We start from the raw sequence: 20,305 nt of genomic DNA on the forward strand, positions 1-20,305 counted from the left end.
TCTTCTTCCTGCTCCTTTTGTCCATGGAATGACTATTTATGATTTTTTAATGAAGAAACTATGATTGTATTATTCCATGTGGCAAATAAAAACTCTGAACTGAACTGAACTCTCTCTCTCTTCCCCCCCCCTCCCTCCCTCCCTCTACCAGTGCAGACTGTGGTCTGACTGTCACTCAAAGTGCTTATGGGCGGAGCCAGGCCATAACAGCTTGATTTCTCGAGGCTGAAAAATGATGGTTTCGAGTACTTGATTAGAAATATAAAACAATGAATTTTTTTGAAAAAAAAATTACAAATGTCTTCAATAGACTAACAGGAATTGTGTAAAGTTGCCCAAATAGTGCTAGGAATAGCAGTGCATAGCCCCTTTAACAAAAGTGCACTGGTAGCGTTACATATGTTGTCTAAAGGGGGACATATGGTACAATTTAAGATTTTAATGATAATCGGCATATAAAGGACAACATAAAGCATCGTTAATTTGTAAGAAACCTCAATGAAAACGGTAATATTCGCTATTGTTACAAAGGATCAGATTAAACCGAATATATATATTTATTGATTGATATATATTGCATAGTATTTGTATATCGTTTGATATCCCTTGTATATTCCTTGTACATATACACGGAATATCCCTTTAGCCTAGTTACACAGACCATAATATTTCATTCTCCTATTGGACAGCGGTCCACAGGCGCCAGAGCCGCGCCTCCAGAGTCAGGTTCAAAGCCACCGTCACGACATGTCTGGACATGCCCGGCCTTGCCCAGGGATACGAGACAGAAATGAGATTGGCACTAGATTGTTCGCCGTGCATATAAATATGGCGCAGGTGAATACAGAAGCACTTAGTCAGAAGTCAGAGTTACCCAATAAGTTGAAGCCTCACCCACGATACAACGTGCGGTGAAGTATGGCCTGTTTGGCCCCAAATAGAGCATTGAGACCGCGTGCGAATTAATAACTGAATTGTCAGAGTTTGGCGCTATACCGTCGAGTGCGACATATTTCTATTAAGTCAGTAATAGTCTATTTGTGTATAGTGTATCGTGCGGCTAAAGTTCTACAGTGACCAGCATCACCAACGCTTCCTCGTACCAGCTAGAGTGCTTATCCAGGCTGGGCTGCTTTCATGGCGCTTTCACCCGAGGAGACCGAGACGAGAACCGTGTGGACATGTACACTGGATTAATCTACCCGACGACTACATAGCCCTTTGCGGCTGGATTATATTTGCTTTGGTCCTGTGATTTATGGAGCGGAGAATCGCCGACGCCTACACATGTGGGATTTACCCTGTGAGGAGCCAGGTCGAGTCGGCGCCTCAGAGAGCCTGAGGCCGGCTAGCTTTCTTCACTGTGGAGCTACAGTCTACGGAGAACAGCTGTATTCGTCTGTGGATCAAGAGACTATTGCACCGTCTCCTGTACTTGGAGTCTCCTTAGTCATCGTTGACCAGACTCTCTACTACCGACAGATCCTCTACCCCTGCTGGCTTACAACCGGGGGGACCCCTTCCAGTATCTCCCGCTATATATTACTAGTGTACCATAGATATAATTCCCTAAGATTCAGGTTGTATAATTACCTCCTGCGTAACCAGAGAATGGACATTCATTATTGATTTGCCTACGCATATTCCTTTGCCTTATAAGCGCATCCAAAGTAAGATACAGAGAAGTATATTATGTACCTTTTGCTGCAATAAATACTTAATTATCACTTTGTGTGGAACCGATTCATTGTGGGAAGTGTTCATTATATTTATATATCATGTACTGTATGGCCAGTAATTAAAGTACATAAAGCGGTAGTGGTTTAATGATACCATACTTATCAATACAGTCAGGGAATTGTACCCCTCAGTTACAGCTATTGTTATGAAAATGTGCTAGAATCCTATAAAATTGTGGACGCATTTGGTCTACGTTCCATTATATTATAAATCAAAAACTAACAAAAAAATCGAATGGAAAATAAATAGTTGTATGGCACTTAACAGCATCATTTACCTCCATGGCAAATAGCTGTATTTAGTTTTCCAAAAGGTCCACTGACTCTGTCCCCAGCATTGTGGTGGTTGAGCAGCACAGGAGCAGGGCTAACACTACTAGCACTGTCAACCAGTAGCGCTGCTAGCTGCTGCGCTAACAGCATTAGTCAAAGTCTTTGACTAGTCTTTGGCCTTTTTATAAAGACGAAGCTGTCCAGCCTTGTACAGCCTTGTGGCGGGTTAAGCATTTTTGTTTGGCGGCACTGTTTACTTTTTACTTGAGTCGCAGTTGCAGGACATGAGGACCATGGGCACAGGGCAGCCTACTGTTTAACGTTACATAACGTTAAGCTGGCTGCTTCTTCTTCACCAAATGAGTAGCGTTAGACACGCTCATGGGCGACACATAGCGACTTGGAGGTGAAACGCAGCTTATTCCACAACATTAATTACTCTGTTATTTTAAAAACTGAAAAGACAAATATTATCTATTAACAATTTATTTAGGTAACATAAAAAAAATTTAATATACATTTTTTGAGAGACCCCCACAGGTATTGTTGACTATGGGGGCTCAGACTCTATCTATGGGGGCTGAGCCCCTATTGGCCCCCACATAATTTGAACACTGCTCCCAAGCACTCGAATACACAAACGTCATGTAGAATGCATACTTTTACTGTAGATACTTAAGTATAGTCAATAGCAAAAACTTTTCTACTTTTACTTAAGTAGAATTTTGAATGGAGGACTTTTGCTTTTTACCAGAGTACTCATTTGTCTGGGTATTTCTACTTTTACTTAAGTAAAGGAACTGTGTACTTCTTCCACCACTGCCAAACCGCGAGGCTTGTGGTGCTTTTACCTGCAGGGTCCACCGGGTTGGATTCTGTCTCCTCGCCCTCCTTGCCACTGCTTTCTGGTGCGGCGTCGCTCGGGGGTTTGGTGCCGCCGTGCGTCGCGCAAATGTGCTTCTCCTCCTCCGCCAGGACGCAGGTGGGGGCCTCCCGCGCCCCTTGCTCGCCCGTCTCCTTCTCTCGCTCCGCCATCCGCTTGCGGGACGCCTCCTCGGCCGCTGCGATCTCCGTGGAGATCTTCTCCATGTCCACCTCCACTTTCATGCAGCACAGCTGGGTGTCGACAGTACGGGACAGTGATGTGTCTCCACAGTAGTTGTAGTTTAGTTTATTTGATAGGGACAGCCGTGACTTCCAATGATTCAACTGATCAATTCTCATCATGTATTTACACAACTGTTATATATGTATATATAACTTATAAGTGAGTGCACAGCATCATGTGATTAAGAACATGTTCATTAAGATTGTTCACTTATTCCTTTCATGCTTTTTATGTACATTGGAGAAAAGTATAACATTTTGAAAAGGAGAAATGGCGCCACCAGCTGCATACAGTAGACAATGCATTCAAGGATAAGAGTGTTGTGTCAGATTGGTTCGGTTGAGATTAACTGCATTGAATCTAAAACATTTTAACGATTCTACGGCTAATGATGCCTGTAAAGCAGAACTAGCGCGGTCACGTGATCCCCCCGTTAAACTCAAGTACATGAAACTTGCATGCAATTTACGCCATGGCAGTTAGGACACAACCCCAATGGAAACCATGCCGTACCCTTTTGAGCTCATTTGTGAAAGACTCTGTGGCATCAATAAATTTCCTTTTCTTGTCCTGGTGCCGGTCTTCAATCTGAAGCAACTCCGCCTCCAGTTTCCTCTGTGACGCAACACAGACATGTAAAAGAGTCTCATGAGCTTTTCGTGGTCACTCATCATCGAGTTCACTTCTTATCTTCAAAAACAAGACCAGGAAGTCAGTATACTATGCCATATTATGCTTAGATAACAAGAGGACCTCGAGGCCAGACTTTGGACATACCTGGTGCACCATCAGAGACTGGACTTGGCGCTTGAGGACCTGCATGCGTGCCGTGGTTACGACCGAGCGCACGTCGGGCACGACGCTCTCGCTGAGGATGTCGCTGATCAAGCGGTGATTGCGCTGGAAACGAGCCCCGGCAGAGTGCTTCGTGGAGAATCCGTCGTCATAATCTGAGAGACAAAAAGACATTTGGCTCTTTGTGACTGTTGATGGACACATGCTGGAACGTTTCCATCAAGAAAGGACTATCGGAGACTTCAGATGAAATCTATAATCTAAATCTATATAATCTATGATTCAGAACAACACCAGAGTAGTATAATCTATGGTCCAGAACAACACTAGTTGTATAATCTATGGTCCAGAACAACACTAGTTGTATAATCTATGGTCCAGAACAACACTAGTTGTATAATATATGGTCCAGAACAACACTACAGTAGTATAATCTATGGTCCAGAACAACACTAGTAGTATAATCTATGGTCCAGAACAACACCAGAGTTGTATAATCTATGGTCCAGAACAACACCAGAGTTGTATAATCTATGGTCCAGAACAACACTACAGTTGTATAATCTATGGTTCAGAACAACACCAGAGTTGTATAATCTATGGTCCAGAACAACACTACAGTTGTATAATCTATGGTTCAGAACAACACCAGAGTTGTATAATCTATGGTCCAGAACAACACTACAGTTGTATAATCTATGGTCCAAAACAACACTACAGTTGTATAATCTATGGTTCAGCACAACACCAGACTACCAGAGTTGTATAATCTATGGTCCAGAACAACACTACAGTTGTATAATCTATGGTCCAGAACACCACTACAGTTGTATAATCTATGGTCCAGAACAACACTAGAGTTGTATAATCTATGGTCCAGAACAACACTACAGTTGTATAATCTATGGTCCAGAACAACACCAGTTCATAATAACATTATGTAGATTATGAGACATTAGTAGAGGACACTGATATCTCATAATATACAGAACGTCCAGCAGGACCAAAGCATTTATTTCTGTATAAAGTCATTGGGCGGAATCCACAAAGAATGGATTGCGCAAACCTAATCGCACCCGCGGATTCTGCTCCGTGTTTGCGAGCTATCCACTAAACGGACATTGCGCGGATGATACCAGCGTTGACACGCCCATTATTGTTCCTGATCTGCTCGCGGAGCATTCGGCAGATAATATCATTGTTTTCCGCGGGACCATTATGCATATTCTTAAATTGGCTCTACTACGCTCACACACAAACAGAGGAGGAAGCATAACAGATCGGACTCAAGTCAAGTCAAGAGTTTTAATTGGACTGGTGTTCTGCCGAATTTTGCTGAACACCAGAATTGTGCTTGCGCATGACCTACAATCGTTTTCAAAGTTTTTTCACCCAACAATATTATGCTACCTTGCTGACGAAAGTCTTGTTGATGGTGAGCAATATCTTAAACATTTCAATGTCCCGCATTTCAATAAATAATTTTTATATATTAATCATTATTGCTTTTGTCATTAATCCCCAACCATGCACTAATAATGCACTGCAAGTAATGTACGTTACATAGCCCCCTAGTGAGTCTAACCAGCGCAAGCGCATATTATACTATACATAGCACCTGGCGCAAGCTGTTTGTTATGAATAGGCCTACTACCAGTGCCATTCTATTTAATCGCATCTGATGCGTCTAATCACTGTAAAATATAAATTAATGTATTAGTTATTGCCATTATGTCATTGTCGCGTGGCAATTAAAATAGTACATTTTAGAGTGCTTTCCTAGTCTTTCTTTCGAATGATCAACTACTACTTTTAGGATTCAGCACCCAGCTGTCAAAAGATATAGGCGTGAGTAGAGTGTTTTATCTTGATTTTTTATGCATCAAACATCACTTGTGTGTTATCCCTGGTCTGTATAGCAATGGAGAATAGGTGGACTGAGCTGGTCACATTCTTTTACTGAGAATATACCCTGACGGGTATGATAAATCCCCAAAATTTTACCTAAGAAGGTATGCCTCCAAATTCAAACTAAAAGGTGAGTATCTAAAATGCATTTAAAATGTAGCTAGTGTCTTGGTAAGATAACTCTTTAACACATTGAATGCCCATAACGAGATTTCTCTGGTTATCAGCCCATCACGAGAATATTTTTTTTTTTTATTTTATTAGCGATCTGAATTCATATTTCATCAACCGAGTCTACCGTTGGTAAGCCTGCCCCACCAGGCGCTCAGATGTGAAAAAAGCGCCCCCTATCGTCTCCCAGATGGTAATGCACCCTTTTGGATTGGACTCAATGAAAATTGATGAGAAAAAAAAACTCTGGAATCCACATTTTACTTCTCACGCATGTAACCGGAGCCGATCAGATTCATTCTGGACCCTCAGGACAGCGTGTAATATGTCTTTACAGTATGTAGCATTGGATCAATAAAAGGATCGATTTTCGGAATGGCGATCAGGAATTGGACTAATCCATTTGGATACCATATGATCTCAGGTAAGGAATCAATTTGACCAGTCTTGGGATGATCAGATCCGTTTTCATGGAGATATAAGCTTTTCCCATATGTCCCCCAGGCTGTTTGACTGTGCGAGCGGTCAGGAACCAGGAGAATCGATTTTCAGCGAGCGGCACCAGCGTGCATGCGTACACATATATGCCCCGATCACGTTTTTTGCCACCGATACCGATCACCGATCGTCGTGAGCCATATCGGCCGATTCTTTTTTTTTTTTTTTTTTTTATGAAATATATATATTATATAATTAGACTTGTACTTGTATTATCTGCGAGACATCGCCACCACGCAACAAGTCAAAATGCTTGCTATCTGCAAACAGCTCCACTGTCTGTGTGTACTCTAGTAGCCCTAGCTCCAAAAAGGATTCTCCGGCGCTGCAGCGGGACCCTATTGGTAACGTTATGCTTTGGTCATTTCACATTCAGCAAGCCCTCAGCTCGAATACGCATTCAATCAATGTTATAAGACATTGATATCAGGAGCTGTCTGTAGCTACTGCTAGCCGGCTAGATGACGTTAAGACAACTATTTAGTTCAATCGGACATTTCGTTTTGAACCGTGAACTAACGTCAGCTAACGCAAGCTAACGCAAGCTAACGCAAGCTAACGGAGATATCAACATGGGCTACTGGACTTCCTGGGGCATTTGTTGATATCCGGAGCTATCAGTAGCTAGCCGGCTAAATACCGTTAGACAATGCCTACTAAAAGTGAATAGTTGACTGGGTAATTTTGTTTAAACAGTAACGATAGCTAGGTAGCTAACGTTAGCTCAGGTCGAATGCACTATCTAGACTCAGCAGAGGAGGTCCGCCTCCTCTGTGTTTACAAACTCTACACGGGTACGGGCGGGGCTAGGGAGGAGGAGTTTGCAGGTCCTGTGCGTCTGAGACAAGCGAGTGAGATATCCACTTGATCAGTTTCCGCGATCGGCGAATATGACTAATTATCGGAATTCCCCGATCGCATATTTATACTGATTATCGGCCGATAACGATCGGTGGCCGATCGATCGGGGCATCCCTACTATCGATGGTCTAGCGTTTATTTGAAAACGATTCATAAATAGGCCGAAAAATTACAACATTCTAGAATATTACAGCACAGGGCGTTTATCAGAGAATCTTTTTTTTTCTTCTTGAATACGAGGGCTTTTCAAAATGCTATAAAACGGAAATGAACCGATAAAAAAACAATCCGCTTCGACAATGTTGACTGGAAAATGAGTCATTGATGGGCGACGGGCAGATTAGACACATAGCCATAATTTAAAACATAGATTAGGCGATATTAACGTTAACATTGAAGCGGATGGTGGGCAATCAAGCACTAAATGTGCGCCCCCTGCTGGGCACTGAAAGTGTTAATGATTATAGTTGTTCACTGCAGAAGGAGAGCTCTTCTTTGGAAGCAGAAGAGCGATCAAATCCAAAGAGGATGGAAGAAAACTCTTCAAGGAGTTCCACTCCTCTCCAATGATTCTGTAGTGGGAGCATTATTTTGATAGAGATATTGGTCTATTGAAATACGCTACCCCAGAAATCTTACATACAAATTTTATGATAGAGTATAAAAATATGCTCCCCATATGCATACAGTATACATGGAGTGAGTAGTGAGGTAATATAAAATGATTCTGTAGTGAGAGTATTATTTTGATAGAGATATTGGTCTATTGAAATACGCTACCCCAGGAATCTATTCGACAAAACAGCAGAAATCGGCAGACGCGGCTATCGATTCGCACTACGGCAGCATTTTTCAAGAAAGCAGCCGAATTCGGCAGAACACCGGCATTGATTCTGCTCACAATATGCCAAAGCGAAAATGTACATTACAGATTAACTGCAGAGAAAATTCCCAATTTACCGTCCCGGTCGAGACACATTAAAGCTGTGCGAGGCGAGAGTTTGATGGCAAAGTTGACTGAATTGATTGAAGTATGCAACTATACAGAGATAAAGAAATTTTTTTAAAACAAAAAAAAACAAAATAAAATTATGTTTTGGTTTGATTTATGATGATATAAGATGCTTATAATACAATCATTCTAAGGATTACGTGTGTAATAAATTCGTTTGGAACACTAATTGCAAGTTATGCATATCTTTGTGAGGTTACTGTTTTATAATTTACATTACATTGAAAAGATACAAAGATATATTTTTGAAAGCTGGATTTTCTAATACAGAAGAGGTATTATTTAGAACATTAATTCATATTTTATTTGTATTTATTTTGTCCAATAAGACTTGAAAATAGCTTTATTAAGTTGTAAAGCCATGGCCTATATTCGATTGCATAATTATATTATATTCTATTGTGCTTAACTTAGTTCATATTTCATTTTATATTACACCACCCCTTTATTGTGATTATAACCTAAGCCTGTATAATAATAAATAATAATAATATAATAATAATAATAATAATAATAATAATAATAATAATAATAATAATAATAATAATAATAATAATAATAATAATAATAATAATAATAATAATAATAATAATAATAATAATAATAATAATATATAGTAATATTATTGTATAATTGGTTGATATGAACATAGATAAATGTATGTAAAAGCTAAATAGTATATTATGCTGTATTGTATTATGAATTAATTATGAGTAGGTATTGTTGTATTGTATTATGAATTGATTAGGAGTATGTAATGTTGTATTGTATTATGAATTGATTAAGAGTATTTATTGTTGTTTTAATTGTCTGACATATGCCTGACAGTCTGTAACTGTATTTCTTACGTGTTATGGACCCCAGGAAGAATAGCACTGCTGTGGCTAATGGGGATCCAAATAAACTTAAACTTAAACCACAATTGTTCATCTAAAAATGTTTGGACCTTATGGTGTTCTTGTTCTGTTCTTGACTTATTGTTGTTTTCTTCTTGACTTGTTTAAAGAAGACCTGTACGGCCCATGGGGACATTAACGTGTGTTGTCGGGCCTTATAAATAAATTTTGAATTATCTGGCACACTTTTTGGGGACTGTAAAGCATTGCCCCTCCAGTGCGATTGAGGCATCTAAAGCGCAGCCAAATGTGCGCTCGATCACACCGCACGTTCTGATGTGAGCCCGGTTGTATGCTGCATTGCTGCCTCTCCCACATTCGTTGGGTTACACACATGGAGTCATCAGCCATGGCTGGAGTTGGTATCCGCTGTCACCTATGATACAAAAGCGCATACTTTCTCCTACATTTGCAATGAATATTACAGCACAAACATTTTATGAAAAATACTTTCTAACCCAGTAACCAGGTATTGCCATCCATATGGCTTGCATCGTTCGGTATAGACTGCCGTTCCGAAAGATAGCTGTTGTGCACTGACCCAGGGAACTTGGCAACCACATTAGTAATTAAATTACTGGCGTTACACACCACCTGGATATTGATGGAATAGGTATGTTTCCTATTTCGAAAAACTTGCTCATTTTCGCCGGGTGGTACAATTGCAATGTGAGTGCAGTCAATCGCGCCCACGACATTGGGGAAGCCGACAGTGTTAAAAGAAGACAGCTTCATCACTTATAATTGTACTCTATTCTATTGTACTATATTATATTGTGCTATATTTAATTTAATTTATATCCCATTTAATTGTCGCTTATATAGAAAAGAAAAAAATAACAAAGACACAACTTTCAAACTGAAGTGGGAAACCAACTTGGAATAAATAAATAGAGTTTATTCTGGAGCATAACGTCGACAACAATGTTAAATAACAATATTTAAATAATAAATATGATTGCATGGGATCTCTGGGTAGCTGCTCAATATCATCCTTGATTTCATCCAGAGTGATATTCTCCTTCGAAATATTCTTTCGCGGTCACGCTGATACTGCTGCCATGATCACCTGTGAAGAGGCTCATTTACATAGAAAGGGGACATGCCAATTGCACCGGACGCAATGCTTACGGAATGCATGGGCCACCTCGTTTCAGCCGCTGTGCATCCTTTGAGAGCGATATGCACCGGCTTTGCTTCAGAAAAAGCTGCGCAAACCCTTTGTGTTTTCCGCCCATTGTGTTGTTAACCAAGAGCAGAAAATCAATGTTCCAGCCCTTTCTCATTTTAAAAGCAGAATACCTGTGTTGAGGTTTCCACTCATGTTAATCTATTCTCCACTACGTAGTAACCTATGCCATTAATCGGTGCACAGCCTGTCATTCAATATTGAATTGAAGCTTGTATTGCTTTCAGCTGCTCACTGGATCTCTCACTCACTCAAACCCATGTATGTGAAATCCGTGACCCCAAAGCGTTAATGCATCAGTGTGAAATGGATAGTGTCCTTTTTTTGTGCCAATAACCATTTCACTACCACACTACAGAAAGTTAACCCTTTCACTACCACACTACAGACGATGTAGTGAAAGGATTAACTTTCTGTAGTGTCGCTGTGAAAGGGTTAACCCTTTGGTAGTGTGGTAGTGAAAGGGTTAAAATGCCTCTGTTCCCCTTGACAAGTATAATTTGATTAAATTAACTTGGCAGGAACAATACCGTTTGTGCTGGAATTTATTAGCTGAGCTAATAAATGTTCATTGTTTATTAACTGAAAACTGCTCCGCTTACGGGCAACTCCCTGGTTATTATGACTAACAAGCGACACTTCATAAATACATATCCCAAGTAATGGGGAAATGGAAGGAAATGAGCCTAAATGTAAAAAAAATAAATAAAACATTATCTTTTATTAAAAAAGACATTAACGGTAGGTTATGTAGATAACCTAGTTATATTAGTATTGGCTGAGCGTTCCGCTCTGAGCCTTATGAGATATACTATCTCCTATGATACCTAATGTATCTCCCACGAACAAAAAATACATGCACCACACCTGTATGGGGCTCCGCCCCCATGGTGGCACCGCCCATATAGCAGTGACTCTGGTCACCACACATCCTTCCTCGCCAAAAAACCCGTCCCAGGAAAAGATTCCTCAAGAGGGAACTCAGGGCCGCGCAGAGCGGAACGCTCAGCCAATACTAATATAACTAGGTTATCTACATAACCTACCGTTATATGCCGTATTTGCTATCGCGTTCCGCTCTGAGCCTTATGAGATATGGGGAAGAGCGGACGCGAAGCCCGACAAATGTACCCGCTGAGGACCCGTAAGCCCACATCAAGGGGTGCGGGGAGCCCTGTCACCCCATCCTCCCTAACGAAGGGGAGGCGCAGTCAACTCCACCTGAAATGCGAACAAGAGGGAAACTAGAACCCCTTGAACACACCGTACAGGCGGAACCACGTGTGACTCAACACACTGTGGCCCATACCCATACACTCCTGCTACCCGACCAAGGACGGGAAGCAGGAAAGGCCACAGACCCCAGAACCGCCTGGGAGACAAAACCCCCGGTCATGTCCATGAGGTAAAACCTTACAAAGGGGCCCGGGGAGGACCATGAAGCTGCAGCACAGATGTCCTCCACCGAGGCCCCACCCAGGAGAGCGGCAGAGGCAGCCACCCCACGAGTGGAGTGCGCCCTGATGCCCCCAGGGGGATCCTGCCCAGCCAACGTGTAGCAGAGGGTAAAACCCTCGCACAACCAATGGGACAGGCGCTGCCCCGACAGTGCCTTACCAGCACGAGCCCCACCGTAACAGACAAAAAGCTGGTCGGTAACCCTGAAATCCTGAGTACGGCTGAGGTAAATCCCCAAGCACGGACTGGACATGACAGGTGAAGGCCCGCATCTAACTCACTAGTGTGAGGAGGAGGACGAAACGCCTGAACCACAATATCCCGGGAGCGGAAGGAACTCCGGATATTCTTAGGCACGAAAGCAGGATTAGGTCGCAGAGTGACACCGCAATCGGTCCGAAAAGACAGGCACTCTGGACGTACCGAGAGAGCACAGAGCTCACCTACGCGTTTAGCGGAAGTGACAGCCAGAAGGAACGCGGTCTTGAAGGACAGCTGTCCCAACGGCGCCTGCTCGAGCGGCTCAAACGGGGCCAAGGACAACCGACCGAGGACCAATTGAAGATCCCAAGTCGGAGCCAAGGAGCGTTGCACCGGCTTACCGCGTCGAGCGCCAAGCAGGAAACGCTTCACAAGAGGGTGGCTGAACAAGACATCCCCTCAAACCCCTCATGATAGGAGGATATAGCTGCTGCATATACCCTCACCGTCGAAGCCGACAGTCTATCAAGGAGAGACTGGAGGTAACTAAGGACAGCATCCAGGGGGCAGGAGACTGAGTCCCGGCCCCCCGCCTTACACCACACTTGGAACATACGTCATCTGCCCGCGTAAGCGCGACAGTGGAGGGAGCATGCGCATTCCAGATGGTAACACCATCAGGATCAAGAACCTGCGCCCCTCAACGTACCCGTCCCAACAACTGACCTAACAGATGTATGGGGAAGAATCCCTGGCGGCACGGCATCGGTCCCAGACCTGCCTGGCCATGTCCAGACGCAATCCTCACCCGTCAGGATGAGGGCCGCCCCGCGACAGTACACCTGCACCCACATTCTCCCTGCCGGGGATGTGGGGAGCCCTCAGGCCGCGCAGATGGGGAACGCCCATAGCCAGCCGCCCGCCGCCTGGTGCAGACAGGGGGAGCGTACTCCTCCCCGTCTGTCGATACACGACACTGACGTCGTATCGTCCGTCCTGATCAACACCATTTGTGGACCAGAAGGACCGCTTTCAACACCAACACATTGAACGTAGCGCAGACCGGGCAGCATGGTTTGCCAGCTGCCCCCTACTGCGTTGGCCCGACGCATCACCAGCGAGGGAGGCGTCGGTGAAAACGCGACGTGAGACAGCGCCGTAACCGTCCTAGGACGGAACCTCCCGAGCGTGTTGACAACACGCTCCGAGATGGATGCCCATAGCCCTCCAACCGTTGACTGGGAAGAGGAATACTCCACATCCAGTCTACAGCAACCCCAGGCTGGTAGAGACCTGACTGGTAGAGACCTGACGATCCACCTTGACCGCGAAGGACCAGAACGTCATCAGGGCAGAACACTCCGTAACCCCGGACGACGCAGAGGCCCCAGTGCGGCCTCCACGCACTTGGTGAAGATGCGGGGAGCCAGAGAAAACCGAACGGCAGCCTCTGGTACTCATACGCTAACCCTGCAAAGGAAGCGTAGGTAAGCCCTAGGATGGAAGATCGGGGATGCGCATACGCATCCTACAGGTCTATGGAGGAGAACCAGACCCCCACCTGACAGTGTTCAACAGGTAGGAGACGATCCAAAAAATGCTGAACCTTCCCATGGGACAGGTCCAGCCTGGGTCTTACACCCCTCCCTCCCGACTTCTCGGGCAGAGAACACCGGGAGGAGAACGCCACGACGATGGCTTGCTTCGTCCACAGAGATTGGATCTCGTTGACCAGAGCTGTCACAGCTGGAGACCCCGACAATAGGGTCTGTACCAAACCTGAAAACGGGTGGGGTTGTGTAAACACAAGTCCCCGCCTCAGCGTTCTCTCCATCCACCTCGACATATGATACTGCCGTAGTCATATGTGACGACACTCCCAACGCACCCGCCGTCACGTGGCGCAGGTCCGCTAGGAACTGTAGATAGTTGGCCCGGTCCCCCCGCTGTGCGTAGCCAAACCTGGAACCGTGCGAGGAGCGCGTTCCGTGTCGGAACACCTGACCCTGACACCACCCACGAGGCAATCGCACCCAAGGGGGAACCCCGACAGAAAGGGCCGGTCTGATACGGGGGGCTTCCGATGAAAAAAGCCTCCCCACTGAACACCCCTCCAGAACATGCTGAAGGAGTTGTTCTGCAGCCGGACATGCAAGGTGTAAGGCCCCCATGGGTTCCTACACACCGTAGCCCTGCAGTGATATTACTACCACCCCAAATCATGTGAGCTGCGACCACTTGCCAATATTTCAGGAGTGGGAGGCACCAACATGATACCAGGCCTGGCGAAGGCGAGGCCAGGGAAACCCGCACTGTGTGCCTCAAAAGGTTTCGAGCCCCCCTGCTGACAACACTTAAGTTGACAGACGTAACACCAGGCTCAACCAACACAGATCAAGGTGTGGGAGCCGCTTGACAGCACAACATTCTCACGGACAGACCCAGGCTCAGCCATAAACTGGGTGTCAGCCCCTGTCCCCATGAGAAGCGAAAAGGGGGGCCGCCCGCGCATCAACGAAGGCACGCGGCCCGCAGCCAAAGGAAACAATCAGAGCCCACTTCTTCCGCTGGTGTTGGGGAAGGGAGCGATCGGAGAGCGGGCTGCTCGCGGCAGGACGGTGACGGCTTGTTTGTTCAAGCCGAACCCATCCTACATGGCCGATCCCTCGGCCGCCAAGGCTGTCGGCCTTGTGGACACCTGTCGAATCGACGCCCAGGATACCTCTGGCGGGGGAAAAACATGGCCGCCTGTCGAGGGCCCCGTCATCGCCGCTGACGAGGCCGTGCTCTCTCTTCTTCTGGCTGCGCGGTGTGAGGCGGTGTAAGGCCTAGGACAATACCGCCCGCGCTCCAGCAGAAGACCAAAATCCCCTGCGGAGAGGGGAACCCTGAGCGGTTATAGCTTGCGGCTGGGTCAAAGCTAATAACGTCAACAACCTCGCGCGATGTGTCGACGTCGGCTGGCCCTCAAGGCCCCTCCACCAGACACCATTTTTCTAATAGAAAAAAACAGCAATTCGAACACAGTTCTAATCGTTGCCAATTCCATACCGTGGCGGTACAAGCCTTAACAGCCCACCAGCCACTCGCCAGGCCGACCCACCCATGGTGTCGGCCGGGCGGGGCATTGTTTCAATATATCAAAAACAAAGGACTGATGTTAACACGGAGCCACAGTGGTGATTGCAAACAGCACCCTCCACTGTGGTGTGCACCATGAAAGGGTTAAATGAATAAAAGAGCTAAACCACAAAATACTGTAGAATGAGCAAACCCATACACACAAAGTTAAGGGGAGACGGACCAGTCCCGCCTTCATTCAAAATATTCACAACAGGACACCAGCCCTAGTTTAGCCCATTTACCAAAAAAGGTAAACAAAGCCCCCCCCCCGCACTACTCCCCCAGTATACCGATTGACCGTCAGTATGAATGGTTGAGAAGAGAGAAAACTGTAGCAAGACAGACCTTCTCATAGCAGAGTGACAAAACGAAACAATAGCCCCCTACACAGGGCCGCCCCAGGAGGTGGGGGGCCTCGCGTCTAAAAACGCACAGGGCCTCACATTTCTCCCAGGCGGCCCTGCCCTTATACTACTGCAGCCTAGCGCCAGGCGATGTGGGACCCAAGACAACAATTGCCTGTGCACAGACACGCAACATGTTTACCATGTCGGCTGGACCCATAGCCCCACTACCCGACGCCAACCCAGATGGGAACACCGTTCAACAAACCCCGCCGGAACACAAGGTAAAATACCTGGCTAGGCAACCTAGCCACGGCCTACCCTGTTGTCAACCCATTTACCCGAAAAAGGTAAATAGGACTCAGCAAAAAAAACCACAACAGCTACCGACTGACCTTCATTGATGAACCGGGCAAGAGGAGGGAGAGTCACAACATCTCACGGCGGAGACATTAAAACAGCATAGCAATTAGCAGTAGTAATAGCATGCGGCATTAGCGATAGCATGTAGCATAGCATTAGATGTTTTAGCAGCACGCCCAAGACAGCTTGGAAACCGTTCCCTGCAGAGAACGTTCACCAAACCATCCTGCCCCCGGCGCCAACACACAACAAGGTTGTGTTAACAAAACAAACCAGCATTACTAACACTAATACCCATGCCTGAAGACACAGGGCCTACCTGAGTACAAGCTGGCCCGACAGCCAGTCTTGTACAGCTGAACCTCGATGTGCTGTCATCAAACGAGGAACATCAACACAGGCCCGTCATGTCGCCGAAAACATGCGTCGAAGATGCCAGGGGCCAGCAACCTCTGGTAAGCTTCCAACATTATGACTCTGATCTTTTCATCCTACTAGTTATCGTACGGTGCACGCATCCAAGTACGCTGGGACGAAAATAGAGGAAGGATGTGTGGTGACCAGAGTCACTGCTATATGGGCGGTGCCACCATGGGGGCGGAGCCCCATACAGGTGTGGTGCATGTATTTTTTGTTCGTGGGAGATACATTAGGTATCATAGGAGATAGTATATCTCATAAGGCTCAGAGCGGAACGCGATAGCAAATACGGCATATAACCCATATTATGGCTATAAATCCATGCCATGGGAAATGGATAATGCAAAACCGAGGCGCAAAGAAAGGAATGAGCCAAAAGTGGGAACCGCTGGTATTTTCCCTTCAGCTTCCTCTCGCTCCAATCTCTCAATCTCCCAGCGACTGGAGGAGCAGATCTAGTTTAATCGTTGTTGTGCACGCAGCAGTACGTCGAGCACATTTCCCACCAGGACACTACAAAAGGACGCTTTCATGGGCCGCTTATAAATATATAGCAATGGGTTTTATTATCAACGGCTTTCCTGCATATCGTTATCATCTATTTAACCTTGCTAAACCCCAGACAAGGATCGTTTCCTTGAGGTGGGTGTAACTCAAAAGTCTACTTTTGATGTGTGTTCCAACATGGTGCGTGTGTGTGTGTGTGTGTGTGTGTGTGTGTGTGTGTGTGTGTACCTCATTCCTTGAAAGTGCCAATGAAAAACCTCTAACATGTAATAATCACACAAAGCCCTTTGTTGCGGCTAACTAGGCTGAAACGGCAATAAAAGAGGAAAGTACTAAAAAACGAGGGTAATGACACTGGAGTGTAAATACGGGGTTAAAGGGGGCCTTACCGTCCGGGTCATCAGCGGGCTGAATGCTCATATAAGGCTCGCCCTTATCCAGTCTGGACTGCCGCTGGCGACTCTCCTCCTCCAGCGCGGCTTCGGCGCGACTCTTGGCGTTAACGTAGGCCAAGTACGCCGGCGAGTTGTGATAGACCTTCATGCTCTCGGTATACTCAATCTACAGCGGGAGAGACGACAGGCATAACAGGGGGAAACAGAGAGAGGCCCCCGGGCAGACATAACATGATGTGATCCCTCTCAGTGCTATTCGACTACGACGAGATGGGGGAGAGAAGAGGTTACTCAGGTTGTTACAGAAAGGGAAGGAAGGGTGGCTGGAGACCCGCAACCAGTGGTGGAAAGTAACTAAGTACTTTTACTCAAGTACTGTACTTAAGTACAATTTCAAGCTACTTGTACTTTACGTTAGGGCTGGGCGATATATCGAGTATACTCGATGTATCGCGGCTTGTTCTACATGAGATGTTGTAAATTACTATATCGTGAACATCGAGTATATGTTGTCACGTCGCGGCTGAGATGAGACTTGCTTTAGCGCAGAGCTGTCCTCTCATTTCATTATAGACACAGACCAGTGCGGACCTTAAATTACATGCAATTGTAATTTCATTAGACACAGACTAGGGCGGACCTTTAATGACATGCAATTTAATTGACGCGAGCAATGGGCTAACGTTAGCTGCTAACTAAGTTATCCCATGACTAGGCTAAGCTAACTAGCGTTAGCTGCTAACCCTGGAAACGCTCAAAGTGGACTCCACAACACTAGTTCCATTCGTGAGGAAAGGGGGTGGGTTATATTGACGACGCTTGACAACAGAGGTTTAAACATAACTTCATATTTATAAAAAAGTTGAGATCCAAGGCAGCTCTACAAGTTTTAAAATGCCTTTATTTTATGGCTCACATTATTTAGAGAATTTAAAATAAACCGACATGTTTCGGACTACACAGGGCCTTCATCAGGGTGTTGATTATTGTTATTATTATTATTATTATTATTATTATTATTATTATTATTATTATTATTATTATTATTATTATTATTATTATTATTATTATTATTATTTTAAATTCTCTAAATAATGTGAGCCATAAAATAAAGGCATTTTAAAACTTGTAGAGCTGCCTTGGATCTCAACTTTTTTATAACGAATCCTACCCCGGATTTAATCCAAAGAGCACCTACCGAAACAAAACCAAGAACGCTGAAGCCCTCTCCATATCCTCTTTTTGATAACTTCATATTTATTGGTTATTCGTTTCTTTATATCGGGCATCCAGTTCCCATCTCCGTCTGTTCAACTCTTCCTGTGTTGACATTCGAGTGTGACATCATCACCTACGGCAGCTTAGACGCTCAAAATGCAAACCTAGAACAAAACCCGAGGGGGGGGGGGGGGGCTGGCTCTCTCGCGAGTTCTCGCCCTCTCTCGCTCTCTCTCTACATTCAATTATTTAAAGTAGCCAAACGTTACAGTATAAATACTAACTGGATAGTTGATGATATAAACATTTAATTTCATTATCTGGAATATTCTAAAATCATTAAGTCTGCTATAAGCCATTATCCCTTTGTGTGTGATTATTATTTTCTCACAGTAGTGTGTATATATATATTAGGGCTGTCCCCGAATAAGGATTTGGATAGTCGACTATGATTGGCCAAAATTTGCCTTTAGTCGACTATTAGTCGACAAAAAAAATAAATAAAAAAATGTAATAATATATATATATTAGTGCCGTCAGGCGATTAAAAAAATTAATCTAATTAATTACAGGATTTGTAATTAATTAATCTAATTAATTGCATTTTAATTGCATAACCATTTTATGCCTGATATTCTATATTCTATAATCATATTTCAAATTGCATGTGTCCGGATGGCAGAATTCAGTACTGTATCTACAAAACCTTCTGTTTAATCATCTTCCATCTATTAATTTGCTTAGATTTTTCAGGTCTGGTCAATTTGAGCATAGTGTTATTCACAGTCAAAGATAAAAAAAAATTTTTTATTGATATTCTCATTTGGTTCATTACAATTTACTCGAGCCTAGTAACAGACACAGTATTTCTGACACTGGGAATACATTCCCTGAGATCCATAGATGTCCCTAGAATCAGATACCAAGAACATGCAAATGGACCATATAAAAAAAAGTCTGTAATGTGTATTCTACGTTCTTATGGAATGAATGAGATAAAAAAAAAATTAAATAATAAAAAAAGATAAAATAAAATCTTTTTTTTTGTAATTAATTTTGAGTTAATTTTCATAACGCGATAATGTGTGTGTAATTAATTAATCTAATTAACGCGATAAACTGACAGCCCTAATATATATATATTCTTTTTCATTCCATTTGGGCTGTGGGGGGTGCTTAATGTCTGAAGGAGTCGACTGAAGGCTTCTTGTCCTCTGCAAAAGCATGCAATTGGTCCACTGATGGATACATCTTGATATTTGTCTAGTCTAGTGTGTTCATTAGATGGGTGAAATCCTATTTCAGTGCTTCTAGGCCTCTTTTCTTTTGGAAAGAATGATCAAAAATATATGTATATATTCTTTTTTTTCTTGTTTTGACTAAGATGTTGGCAGTCGACTACTTCTCCTTTCGACCGATTAGTCGACTAATAGGGGTCAACCCTAATATATATATATATGTGTGTGTGTGTGTGTGTGTGTGTGTGTGTGTGTGTGTGTGTGTGTGTGTGTGTGTGTGTGTGTGTGTGTGTGTGTGTGTGTGTGTGTGTGTGTGTGTGTGTGTGTGTGTGTGTGTGTGTGTGTGTGTGCGTGCGTGCGTGCGTGCGTGCGTGCGTGCGTGCGTGCGTGCGTGCGTGCGTGCGTGCGTGCGTGCGTGCGTGCGTGTGTGTGTGTGTGTTTGGCTAAAGTGGATAGAAAACAACACAGTACTGTGCAAAAGTCTTAGGCACCCAAGAGTTTTTATATAAATTGTCTTTATTAGTGCGTCAGTAGACTACTCTTAGTACATTTTCATTAAATAATTTTTTAAAGCATCTTCATGGTTTA

General features: G+C 44.3%; 1 protein-coding gene across 3 annotated transcripts in view; it reads right to left on the reverse strand.

Moving 5' to 3' along the window:
• Positions 1-20,305, reverse strand: part of LOC311231319 (SWI/SNF-related matrix-associated actin-dependent regulator of chromatin subfamily E member 1-like) — a 55,032-nt gene that overhangs the window by 11,202 nt on the left and 23,525 nt on the right. For all 3 annotated transcript variants that reach the window (XM_084317865.1, XM_084317866.1, XM_084317864.1), the window contains 4 exons: positions 17,256-17,427; positions 3,898-4,070; positions 3,634-3,735; positions 2,864-3,128 (listed from right to left, as the gene is read on the reverse strand). In XM_084317865.1, coding sequence (XP_084173991.1) covers positions 2,864-3,128; positions 3,634-3,735; positions 3,898-4,070; positions 17,256-17,427 — 712 coding nt within the window. The remainder of the gene's footprint in view (positions 1-2,863; positions 3,129-3,633; positions 3,736-3,897; positions 4,071-17,255; positions 17,428-20,305) is intronic.

The sequence above is a fragment of the Notolepis coatsorum genome (genome assembly GCF_963971535.1).
Source record: "Notolepis coatsorum genome assembly, chromosome: 7".
Taxonomy (NCBI): Eukaryota; Metazoa; Chordata; class Actinopteri; order Aulopiformes; family Paralepididae; genus Notolepis; species Notolepis coatsorum.